Source organism: Natrix helvetica (genome assembly GCF_964273705.1).
Source record: "Natrix helvetica genome assembly, chromosome: 1".
Lineage (NCBI taxonomy): Eukaryota > Metazoa > Chordata > Lepidosauria > Squamata > Natricidae > Natrix > Natrix helvetica.
The window spans coordinates 322,846,357-322,860,921 of record NC_138548.1 but is presented as its reverse complement, the minus strand read 5'-3'; the positions used below and the strand labels follow the sequence as shown (position 1 = coordinate 322,860,921).

Sequence of the window (14,565 nt, the reverse complement as noted above, 5' to 3'; positions counted from 1 at the left end):
CACACACACACACACTCCATAATGCAGTCTAGCTGGCCAGTCTAACTTTAGGTTCAAAAAAGTCAAGGTGGAAAATATGTCATACTTTGTATGATAGCTCAGAAACACTATGGATTCAGCCTATTTTTATAAATTCTTGCAGGTTTGGGCAATCATAGGCATATGTGTGTGTGTGTGTGTGTGTGTGTGTGTGTGTGTGGATGGATTGATTGATCAAATTTGTAAGGCTATATTTCTCTGACAAAACTCTTGGTGGTGCACATATCATATAAAACGTCAGCAATAATAAAACACAATCACATACACAAAAATATGGCCCTCTCACTAAAAGCACAGAATACCTATGTTATATATCCACAGTGGAGCTCCTAAGCTAACAACCTGCCCCCAATCTCTGGAGAAAGGCCAACTTCTATAAGGCCACCAAAGTTGGAGCTGTCCATCCCTTGGAGGTGGGTTATATAGAAGACACGGCAGAGAAATTCCACTTCCTAGTACCCAATGGATGACATTACTCACTGATAGAATGCAGAACCTGCCAGATCTGCTGGCTTAAGAAGAAACCATTGGAGAGATAGGATGAAAATTTTATATGAATTGCATATAATAGCTTATTAGAAGCCAGTGCAGCTCATATAGCGGGGGTGTTTTGTGGGTAGCGAATCTAGTGCTACATATAGCTCTGTTATTTTTCCACTTGCACTACCTTAATCAGTTCACTTGAGAGCCACTTTTTCTTCTCCAAATTACTTGTTGATTAGTGTTCTTAGAAACTGACATTCTGGTATTTTTCCAAATGTTGCATAGCAGAGATCTAGAAAACCAAATATTTCTGCCTCTTAGCCTACCGTGAATAAGCCTCATGTATTCCATCTTTTATGCATGTCATTCCTTTGTACAAATGGAAAATTGAATGAATAATTGCAAGTTATATACAAATAGTGGAATCTAGAACTACTAAGTACATTTCTGCCTCGGTAGATACCTATTCTGTTATAGGAAAGTAAGAGTCCAGTCCAGTCTCATTGGAGGTTTTTAAGAACAGACTAGGCAGTTACCTGTCTGAAATGGTTGAACAGGGAGTTGGACTAGAAGACCTCCCAAGATTCTTTCCAGTTTGTTTCTGATTGATTAAGTTGGGTGTTTCAGGAGTAAATAATATATTTCCACTGCCTTGGACTAACAGCTAGTCCTCAACTTACAACCACAATTGAGCCCCAAATCTCTGTTGCTAAGCAAAATAGTTGTTTCGGCACAAGGTACAGTACACAAAACAGACAGCATGTAGGAACCAAACTATTATGAATAAGTGGTAACTAGTGACACTTACCAACCACTGCACCTAAGAAAAGCTTTCAAGTATAATACAACACAGCAGAAAATCTATTGCTATCTGTTTCACTGTGAGCTCAAAAAGGAGCACAAGAATCCTAACTGTCCAAACATATAAAGTCCAAAGTAAAACTTGTTACATCCCATGATCCCACCCAAAAAAAAAACATTTTAAGCAGAAGTCTTAGTTGATCACAAGTAATAATCTCTGCAAGTTTACCAGCAGGATGAAGAAGCCAAGGCTGTTGGCTTTTTCTCTTAATGATATAAAGAGCAGACTTAAGTGCTATACAATTAAACAAAAAATCCCAAGTGATGCATAAAGATAACCATCAGAATATTGAGGTCTGTATTTCCAAGTTGGGTGAAGATTTAGCCTTGTGTAATTCATAGAATTAGGTCTTCACTCATAGGGCTAACATAATGACTCTTTTGGTAGAGAGGCTACCAAAAGAAAAGAAAAAGAATAAAAAAGCAATATCCTACACCAAATATGGGATGATCATGTCAGTCTGCCATGTCATATGCCAGAACAGCCAACACTGTGTTAATTTTAAGTGGTACACTTTATTCATCTTCCATTTTCTGCCATCCGCTTCACATTTTGATTGAACCTCATGGAATTCCAGAAAATCTATTGACTATTCCTTGTTTACAGGATTAATCATGCTGTAAAATGACAGCATGTTACTTACTATCAGTCCTTCCTAGATCAAGTCTGTAGAAAGACGGAGTGAGCACTATACTGAGACAAAGAACAAGGCAGCATACTCTCCTCTTAAATTTTGTACTATAAATTTATTGGGTAGACCAATATTTTTCAACTTTAGCAACTTTAAGCTATGCAGATTTCAACTCCCAGAATTCCCAGAGATGCAGGACAATTGATATAGAAGGCTAAAGTAGAGTTGATGATTGATATTTTTCATAATCTATTATCCTAAAGTGGTTCTCCCCTTCAGTTTAGTTTAGTTTAGTTTATTGTCATTGCACCTCGTACAACGAAATTAAATGCCATCTTCTGCCTAATAGTTCAGCCAATTTTGATTATGCACAGTAGATCTTCATACCAAAGAACAACTAGCATATACTTCATGAGAATGAGAATATAACTGATAGAATTGGGGGGCGGGGGGGGGGGGACACTAAGGTGTAAAGTTACCATTCATAGTAATGCTAAAGCACCAGAAACATTTCTAAGCTCCACCAAGATGCTTTTAGAAAAACTTAAGAAGTTGCTAAAGCTCTTATTATTCTGCTTCAAAAATACTATAATAGAAGCCTTTCTCATGTTTGTGACTCGGAGCTAAAGAAGGATGCTATTCAGCTATTGTTGTCGAGAATTGTAGCTGCTATATAAAGTAGAAAGTTATCTTCCATCTGCATAAGCAGTTTATTCGATTCTTGAGTATAACCTTTACTTGGATCAAACCACAGTTAGTGCATTTATGGAAGACAATAAACTTACAATTATTTCTTTGCAGATGGATGTTAGATGTGTCGGCCTTGATTACTAACTGTCTGTAATGTTTATAAGTATAGTTTGTTCTTCTTCTAACTTATACTATTTTGGGACTAAAGGCTTTTCAAAAAGCAAATAGACTATTAAAAGGACATGAACGGTCTGAAACAAATTAGCAATAAAACATAGGATGCTTTTAAAATTGAGTGCTTATTTCCTTTTGCCAGTAAAAAGTGTTCCACGGCGAACTACTTAGTTCTACTAATTTTTTCTGGGATAAATGTTACTGTGCCTCTTAACAAACACAAGCTACTCATGAACACGTTTCCATGTTTCTTCTGTTGGTTTAAGAAAAACATCGGTTACAGAATTATAGCTGTCAACTTGGACCAATTTTTTGGAAATATCTCTAACAATTTTTGGAACATTATATTTACTCACATACTTATTTGCTTTTCACCCATGTCAAGTAGGGAGTGACCCTAACAGTTTGAGAACATGTATTTTCTTAACAGGGATGTTATTATCCACTATTAATGTCAGTACTATTTTTTAATATATTATAAAAAGTGATGTCTATTGCTGGTTTATGACCGTAATAAAGCTATATTCTATTCTATTCTCTCTTGGTATAGACAGTACCAGAAGAGTTACAGAATGGAGGAGGTTTTGGCTATGTTGTTGCCTTCCGACCAGTTGGTACAATAAGCTGGATGCAGACTGTAGTGGTTTCACCAGATGCCTCCAAATATGTGTTTCGGAATGAGAGTTTACCTCCATTTTCACCGTACGAAGTTAAAGTTGGAGTGTACAACAACAAAGGAGAAGGTCCTTTCAGCTCTATCACGGTTGTTTATTCAGCCGATGAAGGTAAGCATAGCCAAATAATCTGGCAATATACGATAAGCTGGATGTTTTCAAAATGGCCTTGTGTCGCTCTTATTGTTAATGTCCACATATGCTGCTAAGAAATAGCATTACCCAATTTTAGGTTTCATTCTCTTGTAAATTAATATTAATCATGGTGACATTTTGTTTGAAGAATGAGATAATTCATTTGAGACATGCATTATGTTACACTGCTCATTGAGAGGTTTAAGAGGACCTTTTGGGTCCAAATATTTTCATAAATTAAAATGTTAATTTCTCATTTTAATGCTTAATGGCACTATTATCAGTGTTGGCAGCACATGCAGTAGCATGTTTGCATATTAAGTTTAAACCTATTCCGAAATTATATTAGGATTGTGATAAAATTTTGTAAAGCCTTTTGATAATTGCTAACCCTATTTTATGTGTATGTATGTGTGTACATATAAACAGATATGCATAATTAATGTCTGTTGAGCATTTATTCTCTGAAGAATGGTACTGAAATTTAGCACGAATTAATCTTGTCTAATTATAAACTATTCCCTTATCTCATTACAGCAGTACATTTTACTCTAAATTAATTTTAGCAATAAAATCTTACTTGATTTTTTGAACATAATTGGATAATCCCTACAATGGAGATAATCATACATTAGCTGTAAATCATAATCTGTGCAAGTTCAGTCTTTAAAGACCTGAATCTAATCACCAGAGTTTCAAATTAATCTGAAATACAGATTTTCAAATTAATCTCAAACTCAATACCCTTGAGTTTGTCTAAACTCAAAGTCAGGTTTTGCCTAAAATTCTGAAGATCAGTTGGCAGTCAGTCTTAAAAACCGTCATCCTAGCTCAGCCTGATTACAATCATGTTCAGAAGATCTGAAAGCTGAAAATAATCAGGATTTACTAGCTCCTCTTCCTGAAAGAAATCAACCCTGACTGTTCTTTGGAAGGACAGATGCTGAAACTTAAAATACTTCGGCCACCCAATGATAATAGAGGATTCATTGGAAAAGACTCTGATGTTGGGAAAGATTAAAGGAAAAAGAAAAAAAAAGATGGCAGAGGATGAGAGGTATCATAGCCACAATGAATATGAATTTAGGCAAACTCCAGGAGACAGTATAGGCAGAAGGGCCTGTTATCCTTGATGCTTGGAGTCACAAAGAATCAACATGACTTAGGAACTAAACAACACTAGCTCCTCTTTCAGCTTGCCATTTTTTGTTTGTTTCTATAGCCACACATAGTTTCATAAACGCCTATGAATTCAATCATAGGATCTATACCAGGGGTGGGATTCAGCCAGTTCAGTCTGGTTTGAGCGAACCGGATGCTAATTTTACATCTAGTTTGCTGAACCAGTAGTTGCAAGGACTGGCTGGCCCCACCCACCTTACAGCACCCCTCCCAGGTGTCTCACATTTAGATGCCAGGTAACTGCAGGGCCTCTGGGAGGGCAAAAAATGGGCCTTTAGAAACGGGCCCAAAGGGCGAAAAAATGGCCATGTTTTCAGGCTGTTTTCAGGCCATTTTTCGGGGTGATTTTGGCTGGAAAAACAGCCTGACAACATCCTGTTTTGTGGGCATTTTTCAGGCCATTTTGTGAGACAAAATTGGCCAGAAAATGGCCTGAAAAGCAGCCTGAGAACAGCCCAAAAACAGCCTTTTTCAGGCTGTTTTCAGCTGTTTTTTGGGTGAAAAATGGTCTGAAAAATGCCCACAAAGCAGGCTGTTTTTCGGTCTGTTTCCAGGCAGTTTTTGAGGCATTTTTCTGGCCAAAATCAGCTCGAAAAATGGCCTGAAAGCAGCCCGAAAACCCCTGTTCTAGATGACTGGGTGCTGTGCATAAGCACAATTTTCAGAGTTCTGAGTAAACCAGAACTAAGGTCATCTGTACCTGATTTTATCTTAATGGATTCCAAAATTAGTAGTATTTATAGGTGTCATGACACTTCAGCTAATTATTGTGCTATTTTTAGAACCCACCAGAGCTCCCACCAATGTCTTTGCCAAAAGTCTTTCTGCTTCAGATATAGAAGTGTTTTGGTCTTTGCTGCCAGAGACCCAGAGTAAAGGAAGGATACAGGGCTATGAGGTAGGTGTATTACATTTTCATTCAGGTTGTGGTGGCTTATAATGTTTATTGGTTTTTAATGCATGAAAAAATAATAATAAATGAAATACAAATCTAATTGCTATGAATCAGTTTCAGGGCCATATGGCTGCATTTATAGAAGTTTCAATAATTGCATAAATAATCAGCCATTTGCTACCTCCACAAATTCCTTGAACTATGTAACATTGTCTAAATCCCGTTTTGTGTACTATATTACAAATGTTGTCTTTCTTCTCATGCTCACAGGAACACTAAACAAATATTATTTTTAACTAGATTAAAATAAAATAAATTAGAAGTTAAAATGGGAAATTTTACTTCTATGTCCTGTAGAGAGTACATTATCTTGGAAAAGAGCATTTAAACAGAACATCAAGTGATATAGACAAGAGAGGTTGTTGGTTGTAACATTTTCTAGAAAGGGATTATTTTCTTCAGGCATGAAATAAATATTTAGAATGGCTGCTGCTTCCAGATATACAGTAGTGGCTAAAATTGTGGTACCTTTTGGAAAAAGGTACAGTAGTTTTGAGATTTGATGGCTAATAACACCAATTTTTTGAGAGCAGTACCATAAAATTATATATCAATGGAAAGATAACTTAATCAAGAATGTGATGCAATAACTTTTATAAAGTATTTGCTATTAGAAAAGCAGCTATAAAGAAAAAAGTGAAACTTGTAGAAAAAATGAGATATACAAAAATGATCACCATAGAAAAAAATGAGATATACAAAAATTTTTACCATGTCAGTTAATACTTCGTTGGGTAACCTTTTGTGTGAATTATGGCCTTACAACATCTTCCCATGGAGTGAACCAAGTCTTTTAGTTCTGCAGCTGTTATAATGTGAAACCACGTTTGAATGATTGCTTCTATTAACTGGATTTTATTGCTGGCTATATTTGGCTATAACTTTTCATAGAATAAAGGTAATTAAGCAAACTCTGTTGCATTCCATTTTTGATTAAACTATCTTTCCATTGATATATAATTTATGGTACTACTCCAAAAAAAGTAGTGTAAATAACCATGAAACCTTAAAAATACACTTTTCCCAAAAGGTTTCCACAATTTTGGCCACTACTGTACAAACCCTATGAAGATTTAGAAAGTGCTAAGCAAGTACTAAAAATAAATTCTTCAGTAACTAATGTGCCTTTATTGTTTATATTAAAGTTATATTATTCTATAAAAATTGAATTATGGCAAAATCTCTTGGTAGTAAAGGTATTAAGAGCACATATCTTGTTTGATAGAAAATCAAAAGTGTTTATCCCTAATTTCAACCATCCATCAAGAATCCAAGCAATATGGAAAGGAAATTCCTTGCTTATCTAGGGTATATAAACATTGAAATGGTGGGACTAATTGGGCCAAAATAGAACTGCCCCAAGGAAACAATTAACTTTCTATTAAGTTAATAATAATAATAGCAATGTTAAAAAGAGATGAATTTTAGCAATTGGTATTTTATCAATTACAAATGTAGCAGCATCAATTTTAACTTACATAATGTGGGTTTCTTTAAAATTTAAACACACATTTCAGGGAAACTTTCATCTATTTGGAATTGTAATGCAGATGGTATAAACTTATATAGTTTCAAATAAGGATACATTTAAATATGTGTGCATAGGTTAGATATTGGAAACATGGAGATAAAGAAGAGCAGGCTGGAAGAATGAAAACTATGACCAATCAGACTTTTGCAAAAATCACCAATTTGAAGAGCAGTGCTTTATACCATTTGGCTGTCAAAGCTTACAACACAGCAGGGATGGGACCATCCAGTGCCATAGTCAATGTGACAACCAAAAAGCCACGTGAGTATGGTGCATGGGGGAACACAAGATTTTTATTTTAGTGTAAGATTGTCCTCTCTTAACAAGGCTTATTGGCGACCAGCAACTGTGTCGCTAAGCAATTCGGTTATTAAGTGCAACCACATGTGATCATGCTGTCTGTCTACAATCACAGTTCCAGCAATCCCAGCTGCCATCATTAGATGAATCCTGCCCAGTTGCAACATCCTGTGGTCACGTGATTACCATTTGCAATCTCCTGTCAGCTTCCCTAATGATTTTGCTTGTTGAAAGCCAGCAGTGAAGGTTGCAAATGGTGATTACATGATTGTGTCACACTATAATAGTTGCCACTCTGCAATGATCCATCCTTAAGTCCTCCTCGTTCAGCATCATCATAATTTTGAGCAGTCATTCAATTAGCACTACCTGCATTTTAATTGATTATACTTCTGTGAGTGCTGCTATTTATTCAGCCTTAATTTTATAATTGTGACACAGAAAATTAAAAGCTGACCTGGGAAAATAAATATTTGTTTTCTGTTCAGAACACGGCCTGCTAGCAACTGTCATCAGTTTACAGAATTGTGGTCCAATTCTGTTTTACTATATACATCTGTTTGTCATGTTGGAGGTGCTGATGAATTTTAATACATACACTTGTCTATTTGTTATAAAATATACATCTTCGACCTAGAGCACCTGACATACATTGCAGACAAATCTATGTTATGTAAGAAAAATGTTGCTTCTTAATAATAGTCGAACTTCTATGTTTTGAATCCAGCTCCAAGTCAGCCTCCTGGAAACATTATATGGAATTCATCAGACTCTAAGATTATACTGAACTGGGATCAAGTTAAAGCACAAAATAATGAATCTGAAGTGAAAGGATACAAAGTAGGTAATGGGCAGGAAAATATATGGTTATTTGTACAGTTAATATGAATTAATTGCAAAAAAATAAATGTCATAAAATAATGCAGTTATCTTCCCACCAAAGTGGTACCTATTTATCTACTTGCATTCACATGCTTTTTGAACTATTAGTTTAGCAGAAGTTGGGGCAAGCAACAGAAGTTCACTCCATCATGTGATATTTAGGTCTCGTGGCCAGCCTTCCAGACAAATCCAGTGTTGCCGCCATGCCCCTTATCAAAATAATTAATTGCCACTAAAAATATCTGGGAATGTCGTGGGCCCTTATGTCTCAGTGGCATTAAAATATTATTCAAAAACGGGAATTAGCATTTGGTAGTTTGTGCAGCAAGTACAAATCCTACAAAATAAAGTTGCCTAAACTAGTCTCAACTTTATGTCATGGAAGCAACCTGAACAAAATTCAGAAGATGAGGGATGACTCCTGCAACTCCTGACCTCTCAAAGCTAAATGAAGATAAGAACAGCTTTAAGAAATAAAAGCATGTGTCAGAAGTTTCTTCTAAACTACAGGAAGACATAATTCCCTCTAAAACAAGTCATTTGCATTAGAGAACATAAGATGCTTTGTGCCTAGAAAAAGAAATTATTTCTTTTACAGTGTAATTCTTTTTACACAAATATATGTTGCAGGTGTTCTATAGATGGAATAGACAAAACAGTATGTCTATTATAGAGACAAACAAAACATCTGTGGAGCTTTCATTGCCCTTTGATGAAGATTATATCATAGAAATAAAGCCAATCAGTGATGGAGGGGATGGCCACAGCAGTGAACAGATTCGAATTCCAAAGATAACAAGTAAGAATATTTTGTTTATGGTATTGGTTTACCTAAGTATAAAGCGTATGAGTTTAAAAAAAACATACATTTCTACTCTTTGCTTTTTACTTTTGCAACTGACTAGAGAGATAAAATCTCTTTTATCTTCAATATCTTTAAAGTGCTAAATGGCTCTGACTTAAAAGATGCCTGAACAAGTAGAACTATTGTTGTTCCTCATCAGATTTTGACTTCAGACTGTCCTGGAATAAATCTGTAGGCTTCTAGAGAACTCAAAAGTGTTCCATAGACATAGCGTAGTTTCAGAGCTCAATTGGTAGGGATTAAAATAAGATAGTATCTTTGTGTTCCATAGATGTAGCATAGTTTCAAAGCTAGTTGGTAGGGATTAACATAAAACAGTATCTTCTTGCTGGAAGCAATACAGATATGAAACAGCTCCAACTATTGTATTAAAGCATAATTACTTTGCATTACAATTTTACATGTGAATGTCATTAAAAATCATAGTACATAAAGTTGATGAAACTGATAACTACCTTCTTTTGGTTTTGGTGTGAGAGGTAACATACAAGGACAGAATACTGCCGTCTTAGGGAAAATAAAAGAGTATCTAAAATAATACTGCCAGAAGTAAATTAAAATGAAATAGGATCCTTCATAGTCACTGCCTCTTTTGCCTCCAGCAAGGGACTCTGAAGGTATTCAATTGTGCACAACGAGCTACTTCCTTACTCAGTAGATTTGTTGTCATAATAATGAGCAGTCTTGTTGTATTTTGAAATTCCCTAATTCATTGATAAGTCTTTGTGAACTAGAAATATTTTCATCAGATCTATGAAAAATATGTCATGTATGAAAGATTACGATGAATTTATCCTTGCAATTACTGTATATTCTACCGCATAAGGTGACTGGGCATATGAGACCACCCCCTACTTTCAGCTGCCCACGAGCCGGCTGAAGGCTTCTGCGCTGCCAGGCTTTCGTAGTTTGAGCTCAGTGCCTTCCTCCTCCAGACCTCCAGCCAGACCTTACTAAGACATCCCAGCACTTATCCATCCACGTGCCCAGGCAAGGAGTGCCGAGGTTATCAATTGAAAGCCAGCGTCTGCGCTGGTGGCCGTGTGGCTTTTTGCTTGGCGGCGTTGCTTTTTCTTTTGTTTTGGGTTTTTGGTATATCTGGCATATAAGACGACCCCCAATTTTTGAAATAATTTTTTGGGATTAAAAAGCCGTCTTATATGCTGGAAAATACGGTACTTCTGAGAGAAAAGTAGAAGTAAACTATTTTTCACAATGCTGCTAGAAAAAACGTGTGGATGTCTCCTTGAAATCAAGACTTACTGCGAACTTTCTTTACCTTATAGAATGAAGATAGTGAAAATGACAAAAAATAATAATAATGGAAAGCTATACAAGCTGTTCCTTAATTAGGATGAAAAACAGTAGCAGTGGAAGCTTGAAATAATCTTGTCCCATTTAGACACGATATGCATGTTTTGCAGTCTTCACATAAAAGCGTTTTATCTGAAACAGCTGTGTGGAAATGTGTGCATGGCATCTGAGGCAGAAGTTCCATTCATTTGTTCAGGATAAGCTGTGATATATTAAACATCTTGATTTCTTTCTTCTTTCAGATGCGTATGCGAGAGGGTCAGGAGCTTCAACTTCAAATGCTTGTACGTTGTCAGCCATCAGCACAATAATGATTTCCCTCACAGCGAGATCAAGTTTATGACAAAAAATACTGAAAGGACTTCCTGTTTATAATATAACTAAGCAACATTTAGCTAGTTGTTTTGAAGCCACCCAGTACTAAGTAATATTGTTGTTCAAGTACATCTTACTACTGGAAAAAAATGTTTTATGCTTCTCTAGGAATGGCATTATACAGTACTTCCTCAAAGCAAATATATCTTTGTCTGAAGTTTCCTTGGAAACTCTGCAATGCACTGAAAACATCTGTAATACGATGTTACCAAAGCAGTTTACATATGTCCTTATATGCATATTTTTATTATATATTTAGTGTTTTATAGACTTTTTTAAAGTTAATATATGATGTAGATACTGATTTCTCCCCCCCCCCTCTGCTATGAAATGCTATTGATGACATTATCATTGCATAAATATATGATTTGGAATGTTTCAGGCCAGATGGCCATAATTGTCAGTAACTGATTTCAAATTGATTGTATAGGTTGACAAGAATGCACAATGAATTCTTTTAGCTTCAGTCCATTTTTCCAGGGGTATGTGTATATGTGTGTGTCTATTTGGACATGGAAAATATTCCCACAGGTATTTGATGAAGCCTGCCTTCTCCTTCAGGCCTAAATTTGCTGTACTATGCACAATGCATTACAATGGTTCAAGAAAAGAAAAAAATCACTTATAACTCAACTGTGTTATACTGTGTTGCACTGTGGTTCACTCTAATTCCCACTGAAGAAGAAAGATAGCTAGAATAGCTAGATGCTAGATAACCACAACAAAGCATAAACTTTATGTTCCTTGCCAACCAGAACAGGTGTCTAGAGAATGGGGCAGGGCAAGAGGCAGACAGAGAAAAGAGAAAAATCCCAGTATAGTAACTTTTCAGGATCTCCTTCATATTTGGAGAGTGGGATGAATCCTGCCACAGTGGACATACAAGACTGCCTTTTTATCAGATAAATAAACCACAAGTAAATCATGCTATGCTTTTAGGTTTTGTGAAAGTTCATAGCATTCTTTCCCTTACGATAATGTTTTGGTAACACATAACACATTTTTTTTACCTGAATGTACTGATTTACATTTTGATTTACAAAATTGAAGGAACAATTATCATTCATTCCTCTTAGTGTCATCGCTCTTAATGTAATGAATGCCAGACGTTGCTACTATATAGCAAAGGACAAGATTCTGAGTGTGGTAAAAATCTGAAAGTTATCAGTTCAACAATTTATTAATCTTTTATTTAAATAAATGAATGAAATTCGGCATTTTCACCATTTTAATCATGAAATCTTGAAGACATTAAATGCTGCTTTCTTTACTAAATAAATTTATTTTGACAGGTACATGTAACCTACAATTCTTTATAGATTGATTTCATAAATTATCTGTGTTCTATATTGATAGGATCTTGCTTGGCTAGGGGTCATTTTAAAAGTCTGCTAAATAATATTCTACAGAATTTTTCTCTAAAATTACTTTTCTTTTTTAAAAACAATTTGTATGTCTAGATATCTCATTGAATTTCAAATAGTTTAATTCTAGGTGTTCTGAATATCAAGGTTTAACTTTCAGGGTCTGTCACATCTACATCTCTATCATGTTGATAAACCCCCAATTAAAATCTGACCAATGAATTCAAATCTTCATAATTCTTTTTTCATGCTATTGCTATTTATTGCATTAAAACCAGTTCTGGAGCAGAGTTTGTTAATACTAATCCAGTGGCTTGTAAATGCATGTAGTTGCTGTATTGCACCTACAAATCTGCTTGTGCAGAATTATCTGCATGCACAAGAACACTGGATAATTGTCAAAAATTGCAAAAAAAATATATTAATAGAAAAAGATTTTTGTTACTATGGGAAATATTTTGTAATTATGCTCAGATGAAACAATAATAATTAAAATTAAAATGACTTTTTAAATTATTTTCTCCAACTTTAAAAATATACTACTGAAGTTTATAATTTGTTCTTAATAGTTTAAATTTCCCTCTAACTTCTCTCTTTTGCTTCCAAAAAGTACAAAGTAACTTTTAAAACATTCAAAATATATTTATTAAGTAACTCATAATCAGGTTTCCATTTGTGTAAGTTAGGGATGTTAATCAGAGAAATATTGTCAGTATTTCAAGCTGTGTTCCTTTCTTTGTTTGATATGGTTACTTCTATGTAAAAACAAAAACAAAAAAAAAAACCTACAAAAGAAAGAAAAAAGAAAAAAAAAGCCTATGTAGTTTTTCTCCCCAGTGTAAATGATATTTATCAGTGATCTAGCAGATGTAATCTTTTTTAAAGTTATTGGTAATAAATATCCTGTTATTTGTAAAGGTTCTTGTCTCTGTGGATATGTTGCTTGCATTCTTACTGGTTTCAGTAAGATTCCATGGCACCTTGATTTCAAAAACTTACAGAAAGTGCTTGAAATATTTCTCACTTGCGCTATAAACTGAATTGTGAAAATGCACTACATAGTGGGTTGCACTCAATGTTTGTCAAAGCAATTCTAACTACAAACACACAGAGAGAGCTGAGGTCCCATTCCTCACTGAAAAGCCATAGTAATAACATCAAGAGGCAATCCAGAAACATTCACACATCATCATTTACTAGAGGCTTCCCTTTGGAAAATTGGCCTGCTATAAACTAGAATAATCCACATACAGATTTTGCAGATGATAATAATGAGGGTTCTTTGCAGGTTCAGTATAAACCAGGGATGTCAAACTGGCGGCCTGCAGGCCGGATGCATCACACGCAGGCTATGTCCACCCTGGTTCTAGAAAAGCAAAACAATTATGTGATATGTCATATGATGCGATCAAGTTTGATACCTGTGGTATAAACCCAATGTAAGGAAGTCTACAAAAAATCTTTATTTTTCCTAAAATCCCAATACTGCATCATTTTTGACTTGCAAAAGAGAAGAAAACTCCTTAATTAACATGGTGACTATGGGAGGAGACACAGGATTACTTCAGTGTGAGTGAGGAGCCCCCATCCCATAAATATGACCTTTTGCTCAGTTTTAATATTAATGCTGCTTACACAAGTCAATCCATTATGTAGACATAGAGCAAGGATGTATATATTGTGTTGGAAAACTGACTGGATTAGATATTTACATAAAATAGACATAGAATTAAGAGGAAAGGAATATTCCTATAAGGGGGCCCTAACGCATCTATATGGTATTAGACCTGGGAAAAATTCATGTGTCACCCGTCTCTTCTATGTGAAATTCAGTGATCCAAGGAGACAAATACTGACAATAGAAAGCTTAACCTTCATCCCCTGAATATGGTTGCTTATCATAACCTTGGGAATCATGGAACATGGTGGCATTGACACATCAAGCCAATATAGCAGATAGTGAAGTGATAAAAGGTTTACAAAACAATTCTTCCAAGAAGTGCTATGTAGAAATACATTTTCCATAGAAGATGCTACCAGCCTAGGACCTTTCTCCCTTGCACTGCAGATGAACAACTGGGGAAATTTTAGATGTTGCTGAATTATCGT

At 35.3% G+C, this 14,565-nt stretch overlaps 1 protein-coding gene across 1 annotated transcript in view; it reads left to right on the top strand.

The window, feature by feature from the left end:
• Positions 1–13,375, top strand: part of LOC309388255 (contactin-4-like) — a 588,970-nt gene extending 575,595 nt beyond the window's left edge. The window contains exons 19-24 of the mRNA XM_081945445.1: positions 3,430–3,664; positions 5,653–5,768; positions 7,431–7,617; positions 8,384–8,496; positions 9,169–9,337; positions 10,960–13,375. Coding sequence (XP_081801571.1) covers positions 3,430–3,664; positions 5,653–5,768; positions 7,431–7,617; positions 8,384–8,496; positions 9,169–9,337; positions 10,960–11,060 — 921 coding nt within the window. The 3' untranslated portion in view covers positions 11,061–13,375. The remainder of the gene's footprint in view (positions 1–3,429; positions 3,665–5,652; positions 5,769–7,430; positions 7,618–8,383; positions 8,497–9,168; positions 9,338–10,959) is intronic.
• Positions 13,376–14,565: the final 1,190 nt, after the last annotated feature.